This window comes from Triturus cristatus, chromosome 1_2 (assembly GCF_964204655.1).
Source record: "Triturus cristatus chromosome 1_2, aTriCri1.1, whole genome shotgun sequence".
Lineage (NCBI taxonomy): Eukaryota > Metazoa > Chordata > Amphibia > Caudata > Salamandridae > Triturus > Triturus cristatus.
In genome coordinates this window covers 1100857571-1100882594 of record NC_140580.1, presented here as the reverse complement: position 1 = coordinate 1100882594, position 25024 = coordinate 1100857571, and the positions used below count along the sequence as shown (strand labels likewise).

Genomic DNA, 25024 nt, shown 5'->3' with positions numbered 1-25024 from the left:
TATTTTCCCATGGTGTTCTGTTAGGCACGCCTCCTTTGCATCTCATTAGAGATGCAAAGCGAGGCGCGAACAAAATGGGAGCTGAATCAAGGAAAAACGCGCTTGAGTGTCCTTACAAATAATGCGATATAATTATCGCCGCTTTTCACCCGAAAACGGATGCTAAAGCGGCGATAATTATATCTTCAGCCCTTGATGATATGCCCCTGTGTTTTACAAAACTAATAATATTGCAGTTTTCATTTAAGATTTATTTTTATTATTTAAAACATGCCTAATTAATGTATGATATTTTTATATGTTAAAGTTATTTTAAAGTTACATGCATTCGTATAAATTCATTTTTAATAGTTACCTAATTAATTTTCACATGTACCTAATGGTATATTTTTAATGTATTAGATTTAAAAAAATTATTTTCTTTTAAGTTACAATAATGTTAATTACATATAAATATATATCCTTACTTATGTAACTTCGATATTTTGGCTCATGATAATTTTGCAGCTGATGTTCATGTATTTCATATTAAATGTACGTTACCTCGATGATTCAGACCCTTACATTTTTTAGCATGAGATTCTGTCATACAACTGATTGTTAAAAGCTGATTTGGGGTCATTGCAGCCTAGTATGCAGCAGTCTGTAACTTCTCTTCCATTTGAGTCAGAAATGTAGTTTATAAAAGCAGCTCCCTAATGACCCATAAAAGCTTGGTTTTCCAATAAAGATTTTTATTACATTTTAACAATCAGGACAATGGACTAGAAGTTCAAATTTCATAAATATTTATTACATATCAAGAACAAAAAGTACCTACCCTCACAGCAGTGGTCTACATCACTTGAAATATCTGTAGTAATTATACTAACAACTCCATTTCTTTACAGGCCACATTCGAAAGACAAAACATTTACATTATCACTTGGCATTAAAAACAATGGCAATACAATATATTTTAAGACACTTGGTGGTAGTTCATTGTTTATATCACAGAGGTTCAGCAACAGTCTAACAGTACGTTATCATTAAGGTACAAAACCACTGCTAAAAATCAAGGGTTTGAAACAAAAAAAAACAGGGCTGACAAACAAATCTGTACAAAGCTTAGCATCTTTAACATCTTCCATTCAACAAGATAAATACTCAATAAATAACAAGAAGTAAATAAATCTGCAAAAATATTCCCATTTTTTGTTTCTTTAAATTGTTTCCTCAAGGCTCCTAGTAGTGTTCGAGAGTTCACATTTAAACAGGTAAACAGAGGCGTTTGATCTTCTCAAGTGCAATTGCAGAAAGAGGACAAAGCAGGCATGCATTACATAGGCTGGAGGGCTTTCCCTGTGGAGAGGATGCAAGGCAACAGAAGGAAAGATGACACAAAATAACCGCATGTTGTTCCTTAAATCGGGAATTCCTCTGAGCAACTTCCTGATATGCAGTATGGGAACACATTCGAAATCTGCACTTTGAGTTGAAAGGACTTCAAATTTCAGTAGAGGCTAAAAATGATGGGAGTGGACATTTTTCCCCACTTTCAAAGTATGCAAAGGGTTGACATATTTGAGACGTTGATGCATTGTCATTTTGCCCGAAAATGTAACCCAGCCATTAATCTGTGTTTTGTTTGATTTCTTGTGTAAAACAAGCCAACCGATTTATTCTATGAATCTGGCTGCTTTAAAATATTTAAGTGTTTGTTTTCCTATTTGCATCATCCCCCACCACCCACTGCAGACCTCAAAAGACCTACAATAGACATTATTTGAATTGTTTGAATTTTGTTTTTCTTGACTATTTGCATGTGTCCTACACTCCTGATCAGTAGAGGTGAGCAGGGCCCTGGCCCAGTAACTGCACTTTGACACCCAACCATGCAGTGTCTGGACTGACCTCCCCTGTTTGGTCCACAAAATTAGCTCCAATCATTTGTTCAGGAAAAAGTTGAAGACCCTGTGGTTCTAGTATGTGTCGCGCTCACATGTCTTTATGACTTAGTGTAGCACAGTACAAATTATTGATGATGGTGAAGAAGAGACTCAAATGTAAACCCCCTGTAGATAATTCTCATGTAGTACTTGCACCTTTGAATTGCTCTGAAATTAGCAATGAACCACATGTTGTTAGCTTCTTACATACTTAGATGTTGTTACATCATGGAAAATGGTGTATTAGTTTAATAACACCTGTTTTGACAAACACGAGATAAATTGTGACGTATCTGTTCATTGCTTTTCTAAGACGTTTCGGTCTAAGTCAACACATTTGATGGTATTTGTTGACAAAAGTGGATTTTAACAAAGAGCTTTTGTGGCAACTTACACTGAACATGAGTTGAGGTTGATTTTGAATTGCTATGGTAGCATGAAGACAGTGTAATACTTATGGAGTGAATTCTCTCCAACACTCTAAAACAGTAGACTGCACACATTTGTAGGAATGATCTTGATAGGCAGCCCTCTTGGTAAATTGGAATACCAATGATTTACCATTCCTGAATTTACAGTAGAAACAACCTGATCTGGACCATGTTAACTACAGCAGTAAAGCTGTTGTATTGCATTTTAGTGCTAAGGTATGAAAGGTATGAATTATTGATTTCTGGCAACATGCACAAACATGTAATACAATAATGTTTAGATAATAATATGTACATGAATGTCTTAATTTAGATATAAGCAAATATACAGTATGTCTGGTGCACACTTATCTTTCCACATAAGGCCTTGGAGTGAATGGAGCAAATGTGGCATTGGATACTTGTAAACAGGGAAAAGTATTAATAGAATTGCTATGTAGGGGTATTCTGTTTGAAAATAAATTTGAGAATAATACAACCTTTGGCAGTTTAAAAACCTAGATGGTTTATGATACTGATTTTCTTTACATTACTGTTTATAGGTGCCATAGTTAGTGCATTGTATGACTCTACAGAAAAATCTTTAGAAACTGCCCTAAACTGCAACAGATGTATGAAACTGTGATTTGCATAGCTCACGAATCTTCCAGTCAAATTGCTTGTTACAACTTTGGTCCATCTTTGATGAAAACTAATTAAGCACTTATTAAACATAGTCTTAAATTGGTTCTCTGATTAGAACTTGTCATATCTCATCTGTATGTATTTACTCCACATGGAAATTTTTCCATGACAATCAAACATCATTTCATTAATATCTAGGTACTAATACATTGCTAATTGACATGGAAGAGGGCACGTTGACTCATGTAACATTGAGGCAATAACACCCCTACATTTCTGTGTAGCTCTGACTCCGTACACCACACAAGTCTCTTAGAAGGTCTAGTGGTCTTAGAAGGCCTTACTTTGATTGCACTTTCTGAGTTCAGAAAGACCTCAATCACTCCAATTAGGGGAAGCAACTATGAGGTTGTACAGGTGACGTTCAGGCACCAATATAGATATCCAATCTGGTCTGTAATATCCAGTATGTGAATTCTGTCACACACTTAAATCATTTCAGTTTGTAGGATGGGCATCTATATGAATGTAGGTAAAAACCAGATCGGTTTCCATATATGGATGGATGTGTAAATGAAGTTGAAATTGCTCACTGCCTGGAATAGGTTCAAGAATGGGTGATAAACTGACATGACAATTGTCAAAGAATTCAAATCAAAATATTCTTTATCAGCGTCTTGAATTCAATAGGGGCCTATTGGCAGAGGTACTCTGGAGTATGTGTAATAGTACTCTTGAAGCACTCTTATGTGCTCTTGCATGCATTTGCAAATTAGTCTCAAAATGCATATAATGAGAATAATATTGGAATATTCAGGGAGTAATTAATACACATACTTTTACTATTAGGCAGTTGGATAGTTTAAGTCCAATTTACAAAGGCATGTATGAGGACCCTAAAGAGTGGTCCTGTACTGCTATTTCCCATACTCATAAAGGCTTTTATGAATCAAGCTCTACATCTTTACAGTTCACAATTAATGCTAATATTCAGAATATCAGAGACATTTCTGGGGCCCTTTCTTTGCTTTCATAAATAAAATGTATACCAAAATATAAATTCTCTTTGGTTCACTTTATGTGCAAGAGTCACCCATTGCTATCTAAACGTAATTATAAATTATCAGCCGTCATAACAGTAATCCCCTGACTTCACCTCTAACAAATTCTGATGACCTGTAACTGCCAAAGATTCAAGGTTTCAGTAGTAGTCATGCTGTATCTCCAACTGAATCCATAGTATTGAAATTGTTAGAGAATATAAATGATGCCTCGCTCATGCAGTAGGTACTCTGGTTGTAAATGCAATCTAGCCTTCTCTGTTGAGTGTATCAGTAGATCATAGGAATTTTAACACACTGAGAGAGCTTACTTTAAAGGACAAAGTCATTCTTAAATCTCCAAAGGTCTTTTGACAGCATTCAATTAATTGTGGTTTACATAAAAGAAATTGAACCATGCTCATGGTTCATTCTTCATCTATTAGTTACTCCATCATGTTTGTCAATATACAGTAACATGGACAACTGAATGAAAAGGAAATCCATGACAGAAGGCAACCTGAATGTCTAAATAGGAATTAATGATAGTTCTCCAAACTTGATTAGGAGCCTGGTCTTCCCAAACATAAAAGGTATGTTCAGAGAATTCACATCAAATACTGATAATATTGGCAGCATGGACAAAAGCCAAGAGAGATGATTGGTGGCAGTGTCAAATATTTGAAGATAACTTTGTCCACATTAGACATAGAAACGTCATTAGTCACTGAGTTCCCACATGCCAGAGAGTTTTGTTAGCACACATTCATTTTGGGAAGTTTCATTAAACATTTCCTCCGAGCCTACATCTTCAAATTCTTAAATAGTCAGGTGCCCACTGTACCCCACTATTACTGCAAAGTGAAATCACAGTCTACGCTGTCTGAGGGTGGGGACTCAGAAATACAAGATCAACATTGTGGAAAAGATCTCTCTTGTTCCTATGTTCTATAGGAAAAAGTCAGTACCTGCAGGCATCTATTCAGGGTTTGCTTAGGACTGAGCCAGCCAGACCTATATTTAGTAAGGATGGCCCGGATGCAATCTTTTGCTGTATCTACGTGCTTTTTTATATTGATGAAGTGTAATAAATTGATGCAAAATGTCAGCACCCAAACACCAAGCAAGACATTAGTAAATAATCCCAGTAGCTGTCATTCAGATTTGGTTTGGGTCAAATAACTCTCATAAAAAAATCATAGAATCCTGGTAGAGATGAGCCACCACTTGGGTATCATCAGCATAACTTGGAAACTCAATTTTCAGGCTCCACAGAGGATTTAACATCCCCATCGTAGGAGATGCACATTGGGCATCAATGTAATGAAAACCCGTCGGAACCAATGGACACAACAAACGGGAGCTGGAGTGATAATAGTTCATTCACGCCACATTGATTACTACAGTTTGTGCCAGAGTATCTTGGGCAAAATCTTAAATGATTAAAGTCATGGATGAAAAATGTAATTGCAGCCTTGAACCTCAAAATCTAGCTGCTAAGCAAAAAACATATTTAGGAAATATCTGTGGGTTTATTCAGTTATAGACTTATAAATATTATTCGTGTATATGCATTCATTTTTCTTGTGATTTTTACTTACATAAAAAATATGATTAATGACTTTGATAGTAATGTGGTGTGACTATATCCTTTCCAAGCCCCATTGGCAGGTTGAATTGCATTGTCAACTGCAGAAGCTCAAGCTAATAGCCTCAGCTGTAAGTCACAACACATGTTGAGAGGTTCACACTAAGCCTTCCATCCAATTTTTTCTTTTTCTGTTAGCATAAATTCACCAATGGCACTTGGCACTAGAATAATGTACTAGAAATCATTTCACTTCAAGTGCAGCCCTGGGCCTGACCCAATGCTGAATGGGCTCTTAATGGACTTGATTCACCAAGCTTCTTCCATCCACAATAGAGAAATTTCACTTACAAAGTTATAACTTTCACCTGCAGTACCCAGAGGTGACCAGAAATCTGCAGCCTGTGGCGCTTGCATCTGTGTGAGAAGGCTAAGCAAAGTTCCATCACATCTACATTTGTAATTTCTACTTGTATGGTCAAATGTGCTCAGTCCAAGGAGATCGACTCAGGGGTGGTCAGCTACTGTAATGCAAACAAGCTGATGCTGTGATTGCACACATGCATTAGTATTGCATTTCCTTCACTCATTTTTTACTTCTAAGTGTACACAAAACTGATCTGAGTATGAAAAAATATGTGCTGTTATTGCTCTTTTCCACAGTGTGTGTGAATGCATGTGTAGGGATGAAAACATATGTTTATTTGATTGAGGATGTTTATACATTCCAAGCCTATGCAAGAGAGGCAGAGGAGCAGACAGTATGGATGCCGGTTGGAGTAGGAATGATTCGCCATTTACTAAAGGTCACCAAGAAATTACAATAACGAGGTTAGCCAAAACTGCAAACATTTCAGGACAGAGTTGGTGATCAGGAGAAGGGGGAGGATATGTGGGTTAGTGTCAGGAGTAAAGGAGAGCTTTAAGTTCACTTATGAAGGTCAGAAGGAAGGAGGCAGTCTCACAAGAAGGTTGGGGGGCTGTTCCAAAGGTTGGGAGCATAGAAGGATATATTCTTACTACTTCTCTTCTTTTGTCTTGCCTGGGATACCATGCAACTCATCATGGATGAGTACTGCAAATACCAAATCTAATTTACTAACATAGCTTTGTGTATGTACAGATTAGGTTTCATGTACAGAAAAAATAAATTAATGGTTATTTTAGTATTTTACTAATTTCTAACTATAGATGTGTAGCATCCCTGTAACTTGAAGTCTATGCACAAATAATGCTTAGAAAACCGACATGGCCAGGACTGCTTGTGATTCATATAAACTTATAAGCCCTATTTTTGCAAATCATACATTACACTTGTACGCCTGGGAGTTTTTTTAACCAATAGAAAATATTGTCAAGTTTTGTGAAGCAATTTTGAGGTCTGCTGCCCATAAGTGCATGAGACACCTCTAGATATTTATGCATTTATTTGTGCGTCAGGCCACATGGTATTTAACTCTTTTTTCAGTAGAAGGATATATTCCTATGACAATTGAACAACTACCCACCATTATAGTCCTTTATTTAAAGATTTCACTATAGAATTGTATCACAATCAGTCCATTTTGGTTGGCTCTATAATTTAAAAAGTACAGAGTCTTAGGGGCATATTATCAACACCGTGCGATATTTATCGCAAATCGCATATAGCACGTATTTTCTTATCGCCGTCTATCGTTGGATTACATCGCTGTGTTAGCGGCGTATTAGCAATGCTTTGCTCAGAGGTGATGTAAAATCCAGCGATAGGGGTGAAAAGCAGCAATAGCATGAGATATCCAGCGATAATTTTACAGCGGTAATGAAAAGCTTGCAAGTAGGCAAGTGTGGACTTAACCTAACAATCCACCTCCCATTGCCAAGAGGGTTAAGTCAAGTTTTAATCAGGTGTTACATTCCAGCGATAACTGCGGTAAGCGCGACTTTTTTTTATCACTTCGCGGGTCCGGTGCTGCATTCATAATAGAGGGAAGTTGTGTTTGCGACTGTTTCCATGTAGTTTTAGTGAGGAACGCCCACTTTGCATGTCATTAGCGACAAATATCGCTGACATGTAAAGTGGAAAAAAAAATGGCTGCTAACTCAAGGAAACAAGCGCTAATGCTTGTTAGCGAGTCCTTGTTAATAGTGCGATAGAAAAATCGCCGCTTTTTCGGCGATATGTGCAGAAAAAGCAGCAATAATTCTCTTGATAATATGCCCCTTAGTCTCTGAGGCTGAATTTTAAAGGAACGTTCCAAAATAGCCAAGTAGTGCCTGAGGCCACTTTTCCATAGTCAAAAATGGAATGAAAGCATTAGATCTTCTTTATCATTTAACACAATTAGGTGCAAACAGCCTTTGTATTCGATTTTAAATTCATGTGGCAGATGAGACTTCTACCACTGAACCACAAAAGTACTTGAAAATGTAATATTGCCTAAGAAAATGATGCCAGGTAGAATATGGAGGCATACATTTTGAAATTTACACATCAGTAATAATGAAAGTTTCAACTATATTTCATTTCCCATTCCAACATACAAAACTTGAAGAGAGGAGATAAAAATCACAGAAGGGTTAAAAACTAGGGGAAGAAAAGTTTGTTCCCCGGAATGACTTTACCGGTCGTAAGAAATGCAGCCATAAATAGTAAGGTGCATCCAGATTTAATTTACAAAGTGCACATTATGAGGCTTTGGTGTCTCACCCTAAAATGTGTTCTTGATCTATGGATCAGTGCATACAAGCTCCAAAGAAGTGCCTAGATCACTTCTTTACTGAGTCTAAGCTCTAGTCTTTCTGTGGAATATGATTGCTGAAAGATTGGGAATGCTGGGGATGGGGTTTCAAATATGGCATGCACATTTAAATTGCGCCCCCTACCATGAATACTACAAAATAAAACACTTAAAATATGCTGGGTCAAGTGCTTTCTTCTCCGCACATGAATCATTATTTAGGTTAATATTCGTTTTCCAGATCTGACAGTAAATTTAGGGCTTGTAACGAAATGCTCCATTCAGAAACAGAAGTACAGAAGAGAGAATGTATACACTTCTAACATACGGATGACCATTACATTATATCTGACAATTTATATTTTGTGTAATTGAAAATTGAATGCTTTTCATGTTGGTGATGCTAGACCTATTTGTGGTTTAAGACCCTCAATATGCCTACAAGTTTTGTATTAAATGGAGGACACAACACTGAAGAACCTCATCCGTGCATTTACTCAGTAGAACACTAAAGAACCCAGAGGAAGACTAACATAGAGGTACCATTGTCTTTATACAGTATATTTTCTATGAGATTTTATACAGCTAACCAAAAATGAAAAAAATAGGTGTGTATTCCATTATCAATGAGTGACTTTCAACAGTAGGGTCAAGGGATGCCAGATATTGCATCACAATCTTCCTTTCTATTGCATTATCACTCATTATTGTTCTCATGGGAAATAGCAGCAATGCTGCCCTAAGTTCTCCATGGTATATGCATTTCTATGAAGACCTAAAGAGGCCTGCCCTTATCTTGATTTTGGTGAGCCATGGGAGCTGCAGCAGATGCTCTGTGGATCCACTTTGCAGCTGCTGCCTCTTCAGGCACTTCCTGGAATTGTTCCTGCAGCAGTCAAGATGCCAAAATAGCAGCACGAATCACTCAAATGACCTAAGTTACTCTACAAGCTGGCACAGAGTAAGTGAACTTTGTACATCATAGGTTAGAGAATTATAAAAGTAAAAGGAATGCACATGATGTCTCTATTATTTGAAAATAAACATGAAGGCTTTGTTTGGCAAATTTTAACAATTGTCACCCAATATGGTAGATTTGGGCTCCTTAGTATTTCAAAGATCCTTGGAGATAGTAAAGGTTCTGAGTTAAGGTGCTGCTCTCTCGCCGATTAGTGACCATGCTAACTGAAAGTAATGCTAGCTTGGACATTTGTGTTAAAGGCGAAACAGCTATACATTTAGATCCCTCTTTATAAAGCTAAATAGTTACCATGACCATCAAGCACAGAGAAAATGTAAGTAGCAGGGTGCTCACTTTCACCCAAATGGTTTCTGTGTTTTAAGCAATTATAGTGAATTAATATGTTTTGGAACTGAAAATACTCAGTCTAATTCACAAAGTGTGAGTGAGTGTGGTTTACTCATAATGTACTCCTAAATTACACTTCCTAATGGAGGAAATGCTTACTTTTACAGCTCAGACCCACTTTTGTACATGTGCATATGAGCATAGGTCTGGGACACCAGGAGTGTTAAATGGGATAATACCTACCAATGTTCACTTGTAAACTCAGCACAGGGCAAATATAATTCAAAAAACGAATAATTTATCATTTTGACTGTTTCTTCATATACTAATTATAAGGGCTTGTCAGATGGCTGTTGTACATTCCATGATAATATTATATTAATCAGTTAATTGGAATCGAAATTTAGAGACCTAATGTAAATAGAATTATATCATAAATATAATTCCTTTGACTTAAATAGCAACCCTGATGGTATCAAAGATCACAGTGATATAAAAACCCAATTCAATATAACATATCTGGTGTAGATGTTACAGTTGGTTATGAGAACTCAAAGTTACCAAGAACTACTAAGTTCTCGGTTTAGGAAGTTTGTATTCTAACTTGATATAAATATCCCACCCCACCTTAAAAATAATATCTTCATATATAATTTATTTATAATGTGACTTACGTGTAATGAACAATATTTGATATTGACAAAGTGTAGTGAATGTAGCGCATGACAACATCTCAAGTTATTTTTTAACATAATTACATATGTGAAGAAGAATAAATACTATTTTTAATCCATACTTTCTTTGTAAAAAAGTAATAGAAGGTTGATTGAAAACGAGGAGAAGGATGCCTGAAGGATACTGGAAGCACATTCATTGTGTCAGAATGTGTTGTTTCTGGAGAGATTGAAGAGTGACAACCTCCAAATCCGCATCCACTTGGCACCACTTAGAGCTGTTGTGATGTTGCTATAGATCCAAATGAACTCTGATAACAAAGGAAAGAGGATGTGATTGTCTTCACTTCAAGTCAACAATGTCTTCATCGAAGGATGCTGTGAACTGAAATGGTCTGCTGCTTAAAGGTGGACTTCCCTCAACGCTTAGATTGGTATCAGGATCCGAACTGGTGGAATAGTGACGCTGTTCTTCAGAATTGCTTTCAAATGAACCACTGACTATCCTGCAAGGAAAAAGTTTACATTGTTATTGGAAGTGGATTTTTTAAAGTTACAGAAGTATTCTAGAAACTGGCCTCCTAAAAGTATAACTCCCTACATCAAAACATGCAACTAAGTCTTTTTCAAGACCATACCCTTTTTTCCTGAAATCAGCATTTAATACAATATTTGTTGAGTGCTCTGAATTATTTTGAAACTATTTTGATCAAAACAATACTTATAAAATTAGCAGCAGTTTCTGGTATTGTTTTTATTAGCAAAATCATTTTAAGTAGTGCTAATATCAATTGATAGTCGAATGGCATCACACTATCTTAAAGTCTATTACATCATGACAGACTGTTCTCAAAGACAGTAAATCTTCCATCCAAATGCATTCCTCTTATCTCTTCATAAGTGAAATGCTTCCTGCTGGCACCTAGCAAAAAACACTTGTTTGTACAACATTCCACCAATGACATTAAAACTATTGGAAAAACTACTAAATAACAACTGTACCTCCTTAGAAATTAAAACAATAACTGCAATTTGGAAACCACTTTGAATGATTTGTAGCATTTAGATGTCTGCCAAAAGTGCATAATGCTAGAGTGCCACAGAAAAGTGCTAGCTTGTACTATACCTCTTATTTTAAAACTTGTGGAAGAAACAGGGACTAAATGAATACGCAGAATCCAGCAACCCACTGGGGAATGTTAGCTGTGGAATCTCCTAAGGGTCTCATTTTGTTTATAATCACTGTTGTATAATATCTGTATACCTTAAGCAAATCTTCCAAACCTTCAACAAGTATTTTCAAACATATGTGGTTGGATGAATTTAAATTTGCAAAGCCTTGATTAGACTATACTGAAATATTTACTCCTAGCATGCCTGAAGAAAATCAAAGCTCACTCTCAAAATGTGATACTTGGCAATGGAATGATTACTCTCTCAGATGAAGTTAAGATTCTCTTTGACATTTTCAGACTACTTTCTCATATTACTGAGACGAGTTTGCATTTTCATTACTCAAAGTATTATTGTCATTATTGGGTGAAAGATTGACTATTGCATCCTCCTTTCCCTGTATTTTCATCCATTTGAAACAAGAATTATCTTCCTAATCAACTGTATTAACTATGAAGCCTTTTCTTTTCAACAATGACTTGGGTCACATATTAAAAACAAGTTGCTGGAGAATCATGATTACCCAGATGTAAATCACTACTAACTTAGAATGTTTCATTAATCTAAAACAGGTCTTTGCCATGCTCTGCTCCTAGGATCTTAAGAGTCTGTGTCAGTTGATGTTTGTCTCCCTTCCTGGTGTCATTCTAAGAGTGACATATGGAACTCAAATTCCACCAATATTCTTTTGCATCCACTGTGTCTGTTCCTTTGTTCCTCATATGCTCTTTATACTGTGCTCTACTTTCTCTTGGCAAAGTGTGTGCTTTAGAAACTAAATAAAAGAATATATCTCAAACCAATTATGAATTGTTCTGTTCATCTACATCTCTATTAATAACACCAATGAGAAATTGTTTATATTGTGTTAAATCTTTAAATTGTGGTAGTACTTTTCATAGATGTTACTGTTCTAATCTCAAAGGAAATGAATCCTATCCTTCTGTGCATTTTTGTGTGTAAGACCTCATCTTATGGACATTTAACCTTAGTTTCTACTCAGTTCTTTGCATTTATCTTTTGGGTGGAATTGTACCCCAGCTTTGCAACTGTGACTGATTTACCTGTCATTGCTTGTTGATCGTACAGTTCCTTGCTTGACTTCTCCTTCAATCCGTTTCCGGGTCAGCTTCTTTTGTTTCTGGGCTCCTTCTGATTTGGACGCCGGCTCCTCCAACAGACCTACATAAATATGACTCATCAATTAGCCCTCAAATTTGTAATTCCCTTCTGGGAACATGCACAAAGCATAGGGATACTCTTTCATTGAGAATCACAGCTCACTCAAAATGAAAAACAAGTGAGCCACATTGGATCAAAGTTATCTTGCTACATTTAATGAAATGGCACTGTATTACATTAACTGGTCCTACCACTCAATATAAATGTCAAAACTCAGCAGCAGATTTTCAAATATTTAATTCCCTGAATTTTTAATTGGTGTTACTAATTTCAAGCTATACTTAAAGAACTTTTTAAGTTTCCAGCAGGTTAATGTGGCTGTCAGTGATCCTGCCCCATGCCTCATTTCGAGATGGTGCCACTCCAACCACATCACTCCAGCGCTGAAGGACCTACACTTGTTTCTGCTAAGGAACACAGCTCAGTTCAAATCCCTCTTGATTGGTGACATGGCCTTGCATGGAAGGGTGCTAGCCAATACTGTAAAAGTCTTCAAGAAAAAGTAGCTAAAGAGTTGTTCCAAGTCTGCCTCACCAATTTGCTTGTTGTGCTACTGGTGAAATTCCAAGAAGTCAGGGAAATGTCTTAACTCTTGGAATTCTTTATTTCCTGAAATTCCTTCTGTCTATGTAAGACTTGAGAAAGTTTTTCCTTAGATTCAATAAATCAGTGAAACCTCACTTCTTTATGAGTGAGTTTGGCCATTACTCCTTAAAATGTACTGCTTCCCTGAGCATATACCTTTGCATCAAAGCCATTGTTCTGATGGACAACTACAGTGCCAACATTCTATATTCCTGACAAATGTGAGTCTCTCCTAAACGCAATTCTGCTGGAATAGGAGCTGTTGAATTTAAAGCGTGTAACATAGAACAACCTGAAGTAAATAAGAATGGGGTTTAGTCATTTATGACATAATATATATTTTAAATGAGCTAAAAATACTCAATGAGAAAGATCCCTATCTAAGTCCAGAACCTCCTTTCCACATTTTCTACCAAGGCTATCTATCCTCTCTGTCACTTCATACCTCCTGATTTAAAAACAAGTAATATTTCAAATTTTTTTCATTGTCCATTTAAATCTATTGTGTGGGAAAGTGGAAAATGGGGATATGATTTTTTTTAAGAATAAACACTTGCTAGTGGTTAAGAAACAAGGGCATCAAATTGGAATATTTGGTGGCGCTTGCCCGAGACAAAGTCATAGTTTGAGGCTGACCACCATGAAGACCTTATCGGATACACTAAGTGGGAGGACTTGGTCAAATTTTTACCTTCGCACTCAGAAACCTTTCGGGAGGATTTTCTCTCGATGTTGAGCGAGCCTCTCCAGCAGGCCAGATTCATAGCAGCTTTGTTGGCTTGGTCTAGCAGGAGCCACAGGTCAACTTCTGGAAGTCTTGAGGTCCGGAGTTTTCAGCAGGACGAACCTGAAATCCAGGTCTGATCGCGGTTCAACATAATTGGCTTGACTCTTGACGTTAGGCGGTCACCTTATGGAGCTTTTTCCAAACGTTTCTCCAAACGTCTGGAACTTTTAAGATGGTCCTTGGTATGTTGGGACTACAATTCCCACAATGCACCATGCCAGATCCTTATCAGTCCAGTGGACGCACTCCAGGATGGGACTTCTTGGTAGAGATGATGCAGCTGGGCTCTGTTAACCTGTAGTTTGCAGGAAGTCCACTCCTTAATCCTTGTGACATCAAGCAGAGTCCTTAGCCCTGTAGTACCAGATTGTGATGCAGGTGCAGTCCTTTGGGTGCAGATCAGGGTTCCAGCAGGGCAGTCCTTCTTCTCTTTGTTGTTTCAGGTAGTAAATCAGAGTTGCTTGGCAACTCTTCTATATGTATTCAGTGTTCCTGGGCGACAAGCAGGGGCCACACCTGACCAATGGGATGCAGAGTGCCACTCTCAGGTATGACCACTTCCATCAAAGTGTGGCATATTCTTGTCTCAGAAAGCACTATTCTTCCAAAATCCAAGATGGAGAAAATTTCTCCTGGAGGTTTAGAACTGGCTAAGCCAACCTACTGGTGTGGCTAAAATTCTCTAATTCTCCCTTTACATCCCGATCACTAACCTAATTACAGGGGCTTCGGTGTGGCTGGACGTGCAGGATCTGGGGATGAGCCTGTGGTGTCCTATAGTGTAATTTTCCCTTTGAATTCCAGTTTGGCTACTCCATCATACATGATATCCTTTGTCTCTATAGCAGGCCAATTTACACCTCATTAAGACAGCTGGCCAATCAAGAACGGGTAGCGGAAGACTGGAATTTGACTTAAAGAAAAGAAAGTTCTATAACTTATTTTCTGTAATATTTAATATAAATCTAACAGTGGCAAGTTATTGGATTTATCATAACTTTTGGTTTGAATGACATTTCTAGCTCACTCCTCTCCTCTCTATATTCATACTTAAATAAAATACTCCCATGTTAGCCTATGGAGCTAGATTTCTACAATGAAGAACAACACAGTTTTACCCTCACCGGGGCTTATAAAACATCTTTTATAATCTCCCTGCTTATAGTTACAAAGCACCGTACCCCTAGGGGCACCTAGGGGAGACCTTTGTGGTGACTTATATGTAAAAATAAGATAGTTTGAGACTTTGGAAGTATATTTAAATTGAAAGTCTAATTTGCATATAAATGTAAAAAAAGGCAGCCTGAAAAGCAGTGCTGCTTTAAAATGACAGCAGGCAGCACAGTAGAGCACATTTAAGTGCATTAAGTCTACTAGGCCTCTAAACCTACATGCAATATTATATACTAAAGACTTACAGCTAGTGTGTCAGTAGCAATTGTAATTACACCTAATTACCATATACTTTTAATTAGAGCACATGCCGTGGGTCTGGTTAGGAGAGACACCTCAGAGTCAGAAAACCAGCACCTAGTATTCAAAATTGGGGTAAGAGGTTGGGGGACACGGCAAACTGGTTCTGATTTCTCACATATGAGAATAGATTTGTGTAGACGTCCAGCATGCTATATAACAAGCAGATCTCATATGCAACTAGAATTGTGCTCCAATAAATAGTGAGACCCTCCTAAAAGCGCTGCCATTTGGACATTTCGTTTTTCATTTTACATTTTGCTACTTTCTCCTGTAAAAAGTTGCATCTAGCTGCATGAATGTGCTCTGGCTTAAAAATAATTATGGTTGTGAGCTAAACATGCTGAAATGATAATCACTTTTATAAATGTATATTTATTGTCTATAAATACTGCTACCCTGTATATCTTATAAATGACTGCACTCAAGGGTAAATAGCTAAACCATATTTTAAAATACACAACATTGTAAATCAGACAGAAAAATAAAGCTACTATTTTAAAACACAGAGAAATCTGTAATGGAGCACACAATTTTCCATGCACTACACAATTTTTCACTAACTTGAAACTATTTAAATATGTAATACAAATAAATGGAAAGGAATGTTTTCGGAGACTCATTTATTTGAGAAACTTTTAGTAGTAGAGACACAAAACATTTTCATGTGCATGTTCAGTTTTCTGCCCAGGAAAGTGAATGATTTTAAAGCTATTATATCCAGGAGCACATCACTCAGTGTGTGCACATTTTGTGAATGATGTGAACAATTTAAAATTATCTGTAAATGTAAAAGAATTTAAAATTGGTGGCTTAACATTAAGTTGGTATCCTTATCTTGATTTGTGGAAGTACAGCAAGTACAGCAAATGTAATCTACTATTGATGGCTAATGGCCTCGGCTGAAGAACTGGTATGCGCCAACACAAAGAGAGCATACAGTGTGTGCACTATTCACTTTTCTATTATTTAAAAGCAAACTCCTGCTTTGGGAGTTTGTTTGTTAAACCTAAAAAAACTTTGGAAAAGTTTAACAGCATGCCATCATGTTTGACGAAAAGGTTAGTCAAAGTTTTCCAACATTGACAGGAACTGCTTTGGTGGTGGTTCCTTCCAATATATACAAATGGTAGCAGGCTGATGCACATCCCCCAATTTGGCAGGCGCAGTAAAGACTGGGTAAAGTCCTCCACTACCTTGTTTGGTTTTATTTAATCTGTCATAACCTAAATCGGGCCCTAGATTTTTAAGAGGTTGAAGCTCCCCTTCAAAATAAAAATTTCGAGTTTTGCATATTTGTTTGTTCGGGAATTAAATAAAATGTTTAATAATTTATGTATTTGTTTGATGTATTTTGAGGTTCAAATTGTAGAAACTGATTAGAGAGGGTCCTTGCAGTGGGAAGTCAAAAGATTGAGAACCACAGAAGCTGTAGTTCTTTATTAGAGCTTTGTGTATTTCACAGGCAACCTTTAGAGGAAGAAGGCATAGTGAAATGTGGATTTATACTGTAATGAGGTAGATATCGACCGGTTAGGAGCTAATCAAAACACACCATGTTTTAGTAGTGCACAGCTGTAGGATTTAAAATACCAGATTCTCAAGCTACTTTGCTTTGTGCTGAATAATCTACATTGTTATGTCTTACCCAAAAGTTCTTTCCTTGTCCGGCTTGCAATTTCCTTGATTTCCATGCGAGACAGTGACAAGGAGTGAGTGACAGGAATCGACACAATACCACTGGAAGTCGGTGTGGTGACGACCTTCGTGACTAACGGGGACTTGAGTGGCCTTTCTATGCTCCGCCCCACGAGGTTGCTCAGAGGGATCTTGTACAAGTTTTTGCACTGAATTTCACCTTGAATAGCAAAGAAAAGTAATTTGAATTGCTTTGAATCAGAAAGCATTACACAAAAATTTACACCCAGTCTCTCAGAGAAAAAGGTCCTCACTGCAGTGTCTCTTGCACTCTCGTTTTCCAAACTCTCCTAGTCATTTCCCACCACCGCTTGAAACACTCATTGGATGTCTCTCAGTAATGAGATGAGACAAGAATACTATAGTACACCAAAAAACAAAACTTGTTGGGATTCACAAGGAGCATGCATGTTCTCGGCTTCACCTGGGCCATATCCCATAAAAAAGCAAATTCACACACAAACAGAAAACAACACACATACATATGAACACATGCACACACGTACAGTCACAGACAGACACACATACGCATACACGCACAAACACACAAAGATAGGCAGTCATTAAGGTTGGGAAACGTAAATAGAAAACCACAGCACTCATGTCAAAATGGCATTGGACTGCAGTGCCCTGACAGGTGGCACTGAAGTGATGACAACAGAAAAGACAGCATGATTACAGCTGTTTTATTACCAAACTGCACAGTGTCACTCATGTTATTGTTCCTGCTTATTTAGGGCCTCAAACTACTGGCAGAAAAGGTGCATAATTTTAGCACTCGTACTGATACAGAGCCAAACAAAAGAGTGTTTTTCTATCTTGTCAGCAGTTTTTTTTCCTTGCCTTCATCAGGTAGTAACCATTATTAAAAAATCTAAAATATGCCATTGACCAGAAAAATGACCTCTTCCAACACTTTCCTCGTCCATAACACGTGAACCCTCTGAAGGCAGAAGGAGTAACAGGATTATAGAAAAGTATGAAGGCATACCTCCTCACCTTCATTCCCCAAATGTGAAATCCTGGGAAGGGGGGAGTAAGGGTAAGAGGGTTTATAGATAAGTAATCGAGGCAAGCCTCATCATCTCCCTTCCTCGTTTGTTAAGGCATGGAACGAAGAAGGGGAATAGGAGTAACATCATTTTTGATAAGTAATCGAGGCATACCTCTTCACCTCCCTTCTTTGTATGTTAAGGCATAGGGTGAGGAAGAGGGAGTAACAGGAATATGGGTAAGTATTCGAGGCATACCTCCTCATCTCCCTTCCTCGTATGTTAAGGCATGGAACGAGGAAGAGGAGTAGGAGCAACATAATTTTTGATCGAGGCATACCACTTCACCTTCTTCTTCATATGTTATGGCATGGGATGAATAGGAGTGAGGACAGCAATGGGATTACAGACACGTGTTCAAGACATACATCTTCATCACCCTTTTTCATATGTTAAGGCATGGGATGAGGAAGTGGGAGTAAGAGTTACAGAATTATTGACAAGTAACGAGGCAAGCCTCCTCCTTCCCTTCCTCGTATGTTAAGGCATAGGACGAGGAAGAGGGAGTAGGAATTACAGGATTATGCGTAAGTATTCGAGGCATATCTCCTCATCTCTCTTCCTCATATGTTAAGGCAAGGGACGAGAAAGGGGAGTAGGAGTTACAGAATTATGGTTTAAGGATTCAACGCATACCTCCTCATCTCCCTTCCTCGTATGTTAAGGCTTAGAAAGGGGAGTACAATTAACAGAATCATGGTCAAGTATTCGAGGCATAGCTCCTCATCTCCCTTCCTCATATGTCAAGACATGTGATGAAGAAGAATGAGGAGAGTATTGGAATTACAGATACGTATTCAAGGCACACATCCTCATCTCCCTTCCTCAAAGGGAAAGGCAAGGGATGAAGAAGGGGGAGTAAGAGTTATACAATTATTGTCTAGTAATCGAGGTAAGCCTCCTCATCTCCCTACCTTGTATGTTAAGGCATTGGATGAGGAAAAGGGATTAGGGGTAACAGGATTATGGGTAAGTATTCAAAGCAAACCTCCTCATCTCTCTTCCTTATATCTTAAGGCATGCGATGAGGAAGGCTGAGCAGAGTAATGGAACTACAGAAAAGTATTCAAGGCATACATCCTCATCTCCCTTCCTCAAAGGTTAAGGCATGGGATGAGGAAGGCTGAGCAGAGTAATGGAACTACAGTAAAGTATTCAAGGCATACATCCTCATCTCCCTTCCTCAAAGGTTAAGGCATGGGATGAGGAAGGCTGAGCAGAGTAATGGAACTACAGAAAAGTAATCAAGGCAAGCCTCCTCATTTCCCTTCTTCATATATTAAGGCATAGGATGAGGAAGAGGGAGTAGGAGTAAAAGGGTAATGGCTACGTATTCAAGGCATATCTCCTCATCACCCTTCCTCATATGTTATGGCATGGGATAAAGAAGGTTGAGTAGAGTAATGGAGCTACAGATGAGTATTCAAGTCAGCCACCCTGATCTCCCTTCCTCAAAGGTTTAGGCATTGGCTGAGGAAGGGGCTTAGGAGTAACAGTATTATAGATAAGTGTTTGAGGCATACCTCCTCATCACCCCGTATGTTATGGCATGGCACGAGGAAGGGGGAGTAGAAGTAAAAGAGTTATGGGTAGTTATTCAAGGCATACATCCTCATCTCCCTTCCTCAAACATTTAGGCATGGGATTAGGAAGAAGGAGTAGGAGTAACAAGAATATGGACAAGTATTCAAGGCATACCTCCTCAACACCCTTCCTCGCATGTTAAGGCAAGGGGTAAGGAGAAGAACAGGATTATGGATAGGAATTTAAGGCATACTTCCTCATCACCCTTCCTTGTCTGTTAAGGCAAGGGACGAGGAATGGGAGTAGGAGTAACAGAATTATGATTATGTATTCAAGGCATACATCCTCATCTCCCTTCCTCAAAGGTTTAGGCAAGGGATTAGGAAGGGGGAGTAGGAGAAACAGGATTATGGATAAGTATTCGAGGCATACTTCCTCATCACCCTCCCTCATATATCAGGACCTTGGGTGAGGAACAACGAATCATAGTAATAAGAATATAAGTAATCAAGGCATTTGTGCATGTTATTCCCCTTTTTGCTTGAAGAAAGCAAAGGATACTATGAGAAATGTTATTTAACTGGGGATGGTACTGCAGGCCCTAGATGATGGGTTACGTGTACCTTCATGCATAGCTGCCTTCTGCTGAATCTCTGCCATTCTGTGGTCCTTATTATTCCAGGCTGTGTAAAGTCAAGGAGCTCTGAAGCTCTGTATGTCCATCAGCTGGCAGCTGACACTTTGCACTTTCTGATTCTAAAGCACACAAGTGCTGAAGAGATCCACTGGGCTCTGACTAGATGAACGGAAAAGGAAACTGAACACCCCTGACAGGAATGGATGAACCATGGTGCTAACACAGACCCAATCAGCACTTGAACGTATTTTTGTTCTCACAGAAGAAGACGCAAAAGAAGGTTAACAGCATCATTTAGAACCATGTGTTATTAATGGGTGCAAAAACCACATCCACTTTGGTGACTGGGTATTGTTTTGCACCAGGTTCATAAAATGGTGATAAAAGGAGGAATACATGAAGAAAATGTTATTTGTCTATTTTTGTATACACAACTTTTTGAAAAGCCAGTTAGTCATACTGTAATCCGGTAAACGCTTCAGCACAAGTACAACTTGCCCTGAGCTCCTAATGGGGCTGTAAGTGCTAAGATTGCTGCAGTCAGGTGTCTTAAAGACTCCATAAATGTCTGTCAGATTATACAACTGATTCCAATTTTTTTTTTAACCTCAGGTCAGATCGGTGTCTGCCATCTGTTTTCTTACGCTAAAGTCAGTTAGGAGGATGATTCATCTGATCCAGGAGGGGAGCCGCAAATCTGTTATCCACATTCTGGTAACATCAAAACTAGACCATGCAAGCAGCCTGTATTTAGGTTTACCAGCCTATCTGCTCCACTGCTTGCAAATAATTCCCAGTGCAGCAGCCCAGATGATCTTCAGTTACCTGCCTGTGCCTCTGTCATGGCCTCCCTGTGCAGCCTTCATTGGCTGCCTATTGTTAGCCACATTAAATGTAAAGCCCTAATACACTGCCATAGAGCATATGAGCACAAAGGCCCCAGCTATCTGAGGAAAAGATTAATTCCCTATCATCAGACGAAGGGCCCTCCACTACAATGAACAAAAACGTTTAGATGTCCCGAGAGTCAACAAGACAAAAAGAGCTTGCTGCCAACCCTTCACTTTGCACCCCCTAAATTAGTCTCCCATAAATTATTAAAAACATACCTGTATGATAAGTAGCCTCCCTGCAACGATTTGACTAATCCTTCAGTCCTCCAAGGAACTGCTTGCGCCGGTACGCCTCCTTGATGGCAGCCGCACATGTTGTAAATTGTATTGTATTGTGCTGTATTTATTTAGAAACCAAAGTTTGCTTCAGTGCATGAAAGGGAGACAGCAGGGCAGCGCCATATCTATTAAGATAAGGTGCTGCTGTCATTCTGTGCACTGGCGCACGGTAAGACTGCCTTGCACAACGCACCCGTCCTTCCACTGTGCATGAGATCTAGCATAGGGTTTGTACTGGAAGTTACCATTCCAGCACAAAATATTTTGTTCAGACAGAATTTAAAACTTTGTCAACTTATATGTGCTCTGTACATTACAGCACAATTACAAGGTTAGAAAGGTTTTGAGAAAAGAAAACGTTTCTCAAACGTTACACCTTTCTTGACAAGGCGTACATTTTTGGCTCAATGCCCTGTCTAACAGGCGTACATTTTTGGCTCAATGCCCTGTCTAACTTTTTCAGTAAATAAGGCTTTATGATAAACTTCCTAGGTGGTCGCATTGGGACACCTGTGTACAACCTATGAGATGTCCCCTTGATACAAAGTAGGGTACAGCATTACTTTAGGGCTGCCTTCAATCCCAAATCAAGATTTGATCTGGAAAATAAGTCCCAATTCATGACATAACACCACTTCGCATCCCCTTTGTGACACTGCACCTGTGCGAAGGCTTGATAAGGCTAGCCAAATTTGCTTATAAATACCACCTTTCTAGAAAGAGTACATAGTGTTATTGTTTGTGATATCCAAAGTGGCCTAATCGATCAGCATGCTAGGGAAGACTGGGCCCTCATTTACTAAAGTCATACATGGTTGCTTGATTGGGTCACATAGATAACATCTAGGAGCCTCCTAGTGAAGCACCTTGTGATCACGATAATAGGTTGCTATTGTGCCTATTACCATTTTTGCAGTCTTAAACAGGCAACCACGTACGTAGATGGCCTTTGCAGCTGTTTGTGCCCATAATTCCCCTAATGCACTGTTTTGCTGGTGCAAATTTCTCCAGGTAAGACCTAAAGAAACTGCAAAACTTGAGAGATAAGGCACTACTAGCTAATTCTAGAGAGAGCTCATTTAGAAAAACTTGTGCTAAAAATCTTACTCCCAACTTTCGACTTTAACTCAGAATGATACCTTAACGAAGAATGAATAAGATGTGAGTCGGTGCTTCAGCAGATTCGCTGCAACAACCTGCTTTTTGCCAAGCTCCTCGTTTATTCTGAGGGAAGCACTGGGAGTGAGGGGAGCAATGATTAGTGTTGTAAATGAAGATACAGAGTCCATCTGTACATGTAGGATACTTCTTTATTAGTAGCTTGGTCCCAGTATAGGAGATGAGGATAGTAGGAGAAGATAGATGGTACAAAGACAGCCCCACCAGGAGCAGGCTCCCAACAGCTCAGCCTGAGTTGACTAACTGACACTCTAACACAGAGAGGCACTCAGGCATTCTCTGATATCATGGAACATTCTAGCAGAGCAGTACAGTGGAGTGGAGAATAGTAGACAAGTAATTTACTACACATCCTCCTTCCTTAGGGAACAACAGCAGAAGTAAAGATAAAGACAAGTAAGATACCTCAATATATCATTAGCAAGAAGATACAACAATGAGATGCACATATCAACAGGTGTATTGCATGAGGTATCAGAAATCCCACTGGCATGAACAGAAATGTGTTAAGATTCCAAATAACATTACTACACGCCCCATCCCCCCTCCCTTAGGGAAAAACAAAGCATGGCTTAGATGAAAAAAAAAACAATGCAACAGAGAAGGGTGGTCACCCACACAACCTCCCCTTAAGCGTGTACACCACAGGGTAGGCACCCTGTTAAACAAAGGTGGGTGCAGACACTGACCCTTGGGAGAAAACCACATCCCCAATAGATAGGTACAATAGGGGTTAGATTCACTCTAGATAACAGGAAGAGTGTAACCTCAACAACAAAGATACACCAGAGAGAAAACGCTTTGGAAAGAAACACAAGTTCCCCTGGTAGAAGGCATGCTGACACATAAAATCCATAAAGAGTAACGGAAGAGGTCTAAACACTAGAGAGAAGCTTCTCACTCAAAGTCGCACAAGCGTGAAACCCTTGGCCACGAGTTCCACGCAGGTGGACTTCGACCAGAGCATAGTGTCAACATGAAAGGAAGACCCAATATAACGCTAGGAACCGACCAAAGAACCTCCACCGAAATAGGGAACAACACAGGGTAGTAACCCATGAAAATGAAACAACCTCCCCTAGATAGAGTACACCACAGGGTAGACACCCTAGAAACAACATAACCTCCCCTAAATAGGGTACACCACAGAGTACTAGCCCTGGAAAAATAATATGAGGCATTGAATACCCACATATCACACAGCCTCCCCTAAGTAGGGTAAACCTATCAGGGTACACTGCAGGGTGCTCACCCTGGGAACTGATACGGGGCATTGACTGCCCACTAATGACAAAATCTCAAGTAGGGTAGTAACCCTGAAAAATAACACAACAAAACTACCACCTCCCCTAAATAGGGTACATCACAGAGTACTAACCCTGGAAAAGTGAAAACTAGATTAGAGGCATTGCCTACCCCCACAACCTCCCCAAAGAGATGGGTACACCACAAGTTAATCACTTTAGAAAACAACACAGCTTCCCCTAAGTAGGGTACACCAGAAGGTACACAGAATGAGGGGACAAAACGCCAAGGGAACAACAGACCTCTCCATGGCAGGGTACACCAAAAGGTATGCATCACCCTAAAAAAACTTAAAAACTCTCCCCTGATAAGGGTACACCACATGGTAAGTCTGAAATGGGCACAAAACACCCTCACGACCTCCCCGAAAGAAAAGAGTACACTCCAACTTTAGTGACACAACACACCGTTCTTCAAAACAAAGTTGGAGCACTGGGGCATAAAAAACCCGCTCAAGACAGAGTGTTAAAACATGAATTGAGATAATGAGTTCCCCATGCCCCTTACACGCCAATACAAGAAGCGCTATGTGAGTAAAGGCAAGAAGAAATGTTAGGCACCGGCGATCTGTTTTTTACCCGAGGTCTCCAATCAAAGAAGTCCCGTAGTTACCAGCATACCATGAAGAACATTTGAGTTTCTTCAGTGTGCACTCGCTGAATTCCACCATAAGAATAAAATGTGACAACGTTGGAAGGTCCAGTCTAAGTCACACACCTAATCGTGAGTCAAAAGTTCCAAAAGGCGCAACATCCTCCGCTTTTTATGCCGCGCCGCTCATTGAACACAAGAGAGAACTGTGTGACTGGTAATATGTTGTCCGCAAAACTTTATTAGTAACGCGGTTGGCAAGATCAGTATACCGCAGTGAAGATTTCCATGGAAGAAGAAGAATTCCAAGCGCAAAATGGCGGCACGCATTTTGACGCCACGCCGGATGGCT

The 25024-nt window shown here is 39.0% G+C and overlaps 1 protein-coding gene across 4 annotated transcripts in view; it reads right to left on the bottom strand.

Moving 5' to 3' along the window:
• Window positions 1–8511: 8511 nt before the first annotated feature.
• Window positions 8512–25024, bottom strand: part of GARNL3 (GTPase activating Rap/RanGAP domain like 3) — a 949195-nt gene continuing 932682 nt past the window's right edge. For all 4 annotated transcript variants that reach the window (XM_085613708.1, XM_085613711.1, XM_085613709.1 and 1 more), the window contains 3 exons: window positions 17163–17372; window positions 12552–12669; window positions 8512–10820 (listed from right to left, as the gene is read on the bottom strand). In XM_085613708.1, the coding sequence (XP_085469834.1) occupies window positions 10658–10820; window positions 12552–12669; window positions 17163–17372 (491 nt within the window). In that variant the 3' untranslated portion in view covers window positions 8512–10657. The remainder of the gene's footprint in view (window positions 10821–12551; window positions 12670–17162; window positions 17373–25024) is intronic.